The sequence below is a fragment of the Fulmarus glacialis genome, unplaced genomic scaffold (genome assembly GCF_000690835.1).
Source record: "Fulmarus glacialis isolate BGI_N327 unplaced genomic scaffold, ASM69083v1 scaffold27734, whole genome shotgun sequence".
Taxonomy (NCBI): Eukaryota; Metazoa; Chordata; class Aves; order Procellariiformes; family Procellariidae; genus Fulmarus; species Fulmarus glacialis.
In genome coordinates, this window is record NW_009210342.1 from 1,992 (window position 1) to 5,940 (window position 3,949).

A 3,949-nucleotide genomic window follows, 5' to 3' on the forward strand; every position below is an offset into this window, starting at 1 on the left:
CGCTCACAGCCCGGGTCCCCCCCGCCCCCATCGGCTCCCTGCATCCCTGTGAAGGCACCTGCCTGCCCTCCCCGCTGGTCACCCCTGCAATGCCTGCTCGGGCCAAACTGTGGTCGAGCGCAGCCACGAGCCCCCCCCAGACACCGGATCCGGGCACCGGGATGCTCGGAGAGGTGCCAAAATTTGGAGAAAGAGCAGCGTGACGAACCTTCCTCTGTACCGGGGCACAGATCTGCTCCCCTCGGCGAGAAGTGAGCAGGCGGAAGGCACCGGGGAGACTTGTAACCGTACGTTTATTATTCCACATGGAAAGTCATTAAAATGATTACACGGAGGCCTGACGATATAATCACGTACATTGGATAAGAACATCGACACCGATAATAGAAAAGCAGAACTGACCACTTTGCTATGGCTTTGTACCAACGTGATTTCCACCCGCTCACGACGGAGTCCGACTCTGCTCTCATTGAAGCCAGCGCAGCAGAGACGCCTCCAGCGAGAGCTTCCTCCAATGACTTCAACAGGAGCAGACCCTCCTCTTCCTCTCCCTCCCTCCCCGCCTCCCCCCTCCCCAGTGACAAGTGCTACAGGTTAAAAAGATGGGCTACATATTAAATATAGGGCATTACCTTCAAGTAGGGCTGGTATATTACACAAATAACCACATTATTTGGTATCACTAGCTTTTTTTTTTTAATGTCCATCATAAGACACCATTAAAAAAACCAACAACTTTAGCCTTCTTTATCTACAAAGATCTTTGTTCTCATCTCCTTAGTTGTTTGTTGTTATTTTACCCTGCACATACAAGTATTAGAAGCATTATTAAGAATTGGATCCTTCAACACATTTAAGAATTATATTATTATAACAAATAAGACCAAAAATTAGATTTTATAGTTAAATATTCTGTGAGCCAGACAAAGGGGTTTTACTGTACAAGCGATTGTGCATTCTTTTAAAAAAGCAAATTATAGTGCAAAGCAAAAAACATTGGCCTGTCTTGTGACCATTTGCATACAATAGAGGTGCATATATTTACACCTTCACATGACAATATGTCATAAAAATAACATAGTTGCCATTCTTTTTATTATTTTTTAAATTCACTACGAACAGTCTTAAATTAACCTAGTACTACGAATGCCTTGTTTTCTTTGTGCTTTCAATCAGTGGCGCGATCGGATGATAAACATAAATGCATCAAAACACAGGCTGCCGTGGTCCAGTTTCTACAGCTGGCAAGCACCGGAGAGGTGCTCGCTGTCGCTAAGGCAAGTGAAGGTTGCAGTTTTGCTGGGGTAAGGCTTTTTTTTATTATTATTTAAAAGAGTTGTTCTTCTTGTTGCTTATTTAACTCATGAGTGGTCATCGCAGCTTTCCAATGAAGCCAGGATGTCTTGCTCCAGTCTTGACGTGGTAGTGCAATTACAACGCTCTGTACCTCAACCGAGTGCTGACAAGCTGCCAACTGAGATTTGGTGATAGGCGGCGCGGCTGTAATGGTGTAACTTAGACAGAGGGGCTGGGAGGGCAGCTGTGGGGTTTCAATTTTCTTATGCTTATGAAAGAAAAAAAAAAGGCTTGGTTACTGGTAGCACTGGGGGCTGTCCCCGTCCCCTTGCCACAGGGTAGGCTCTGGAGTGGGTACCGCAGTGACGTGCTCCCCGGGAACCTGCCCACGCACCCTCAGCCCTGCCGGCACGAGGAATCCCGAATCCAGCCCGAATTCCCACACCAGCAGAAAGCACAGCTGGCTTGCGGGAGGTGACATAACCCTGCGGCGTGCGTCAGAGCCAGGCCACTAACCTGGCCTTGGGGGAGCTCCTGCCACCTCTCCGGCTGCCTACGACCTCCCGCCGCGGTCCCGTTCGGGTTGCAAACCCTTTGGTATCAGCTACAAGCGTGTGTGGTGCCCGGGAGACCTGGTTCCTCCAAACGCCACATGATGCAACCAGCTACCAACGGGCCGGTGGTACCTTTAGTGCCCCTTCTTCAGCTTATTCATCTACAGCAAGATACCCGTGCTCTGGGTCACTTGGGGGAAAGGAAAGGAGGGTGAGGGGATGGAAAATGCTCGATAACATTGCTTCGCAATATTCCCACCACCAAAGGACTGGGTAGAAATTGCTCCTTTCTCCAAATCTCAGTTAGAGCTTTCAGTATGAACTGACAAGTGTAAGTCGTTTCTTAATAAAAAAAGTCAGCATGTGTCAATCCGCTCTGGGTGAAAGCATGGGAAAGAATCATAACAGAAATATGATGCTTTGCCACCAGCTGCATGTGTCGCCACTCAGAGAGGATGAAAGGAAGACCCGGAGACCGGTGGCAGGGTCATGCCAAAGGCTCCCGAGTCCCTTTTGCAGCTAACGCGCTTGGAAGTGCATCTCATGTATCTTGGATTGTCCTGAATGCCGCCTTCGCTTCAGCCACCATCACTGAGATTTGCTAAGAGGAGCAAAGAATTGAATGGTGAGGTCAGGACAAAAGAGCAAACAAAACAAAACAAAACACGTCTCGTAAAAAGTACATCTCATATGTAAACATACAGGAAAGGGGGGGTCTGTCAGGCACGGGATCAACCACGTTACTGTTTTAAAAATGACGACAATGATAAAAATGAACAATACAACCTCTGTCGTCCACAACAAATAATAATAATCACATCACAGCTCTTGTTCACATGGCTGATGCCGGCCAACCCACGAGGAGCGCGCAGCCCCCACGCGTGCCTGAGTCCCCGCGGTTGTGCTGTAAACCAGACTCTCACGTGCCGCGTGCGGCTCTGGCGTCGTCCCGGAGCTCTTTGGTGGTCAGGGGCCCTACACTGGTGGGGAGGGAAGGAGAGAAGACAACGGGGGTTTTTTCTTTTTTTTTTTCCTTTTTTTTTTCAGTTCAGTCTTCCTGCACTGGCAGAGAGATGGCTTGGACGACTCCCTGGTCTCTTCTCTTCTCTGAAACATTTTGCAGAAGAAGGGTGAGCTTTTTGTAACTTTTGAATGCTTTGTGTGGGGAAGAGGGTGCGGGTGAGATGACTGAGAAGTGTTCTGCAAGAAACAAACATTTGATTCCACATGTCCTTTTTTTTTCCCCTATGTACAATCCACATACTTAAAACATACGAAAGGAACCACATCAAGCGACAAATTCAAGCCTCGTGGACGTTCGTCTTGAAATGTAACGCAGGTCCTGGTCCATCTTCGCTTGATGTTTGCCCGTGCTTGCATGCAGAGGATCCTGGTTTGCTTTTGGTTTGGGAGACTTTGGTTTACCTTTTCCCTAGGCATCATTTTGCTCTATTCACTACCAAAAGGAGTAACGTAACGGTGGCTGATTAAGTTAAAGCTATCGGTGCCCAGTTGAGTTCCTCCTAGTAGGGTCTCCAGACCGACTCATCCATCCTCCCAGTAGTCGTCATGGTCGTTGGCGAGTTACTGTGGCTCCCGTCCGCATCCACCCCGTCGTTCTGATTGCCCAGGTTGGGATTCATTAAGTTGTTCCCCGCTGAGGCACTTGTACAAGAAGAGAGCATCCGGGTGGGGGAGCGCTCGCCGCCCGCCACCATGGAGAACTGGTAGGAGCCCGAAGATGTGCCGTAGTACAAATGGTAGGGAGAGGGGTTGGCCTGGAAGGGTCCACTTTGGTTTTGCGTGGAGCCGGGGTAGGGGGGCGGCAGGTAAGTGTGGTGGAAACGGGTTGTGGTGGGCATGCTGGTCATGCTGATGCCCCCGATGCCGGTGGCGGAGGGCGTCGCGGTGTAAGGGAAGGCAGCGGACATGGCGCCGGGGTAATGCATCCGCGGGTCGGAGAACCTGGTCTCGGTGAGAGCCGGCAGCGTCGGGAAGGAGCGATCGAACTGCCGGGGGTCAGAGAAAGGGCTCAGATCTGACGTGCCTGTTGGGGTGGAGGAAGAAAGCGGCTGGTTAGAGCACTATCCTTGCGGCTT

At 50.1% G+C, this 3,949-nt stretch overlaps 1 protein-coding gene across 1 annotated transcript; it reads right to left on the reverse strand.

The window, feature by feature from the left end:
• Positions 1-3,139: 3,139 nt before the first annotated feature.
• RUNX3 (runt-related transcription factor 3) lies at positions 3,140-3,898 on the reverse strand. The gene has a single exon (XM_009577145.1). The coding sequence runs from the start codon at positions 3,797-3,799 to the stop codon at positions 3,374-3,376; it is 426 nt and encodes a 141-aa protein (XP_009575440.1). The 5' UTR covers positions 3,800-3,898; the 3' UTR covers positions 3,140-3,373.
• Positions 3,899-3,949: the final 51 nt, after the last annotated feature.

Excerpts from the sequence above, each read along its gene's own strand:
- RUNX3 (XM_009577145.1), bottom strand. The coding sequence starts at position 3,799 with ATGCATTACCCCGGCGCCATGTCCGCTGCCTTCCCTTACACCGCGACG.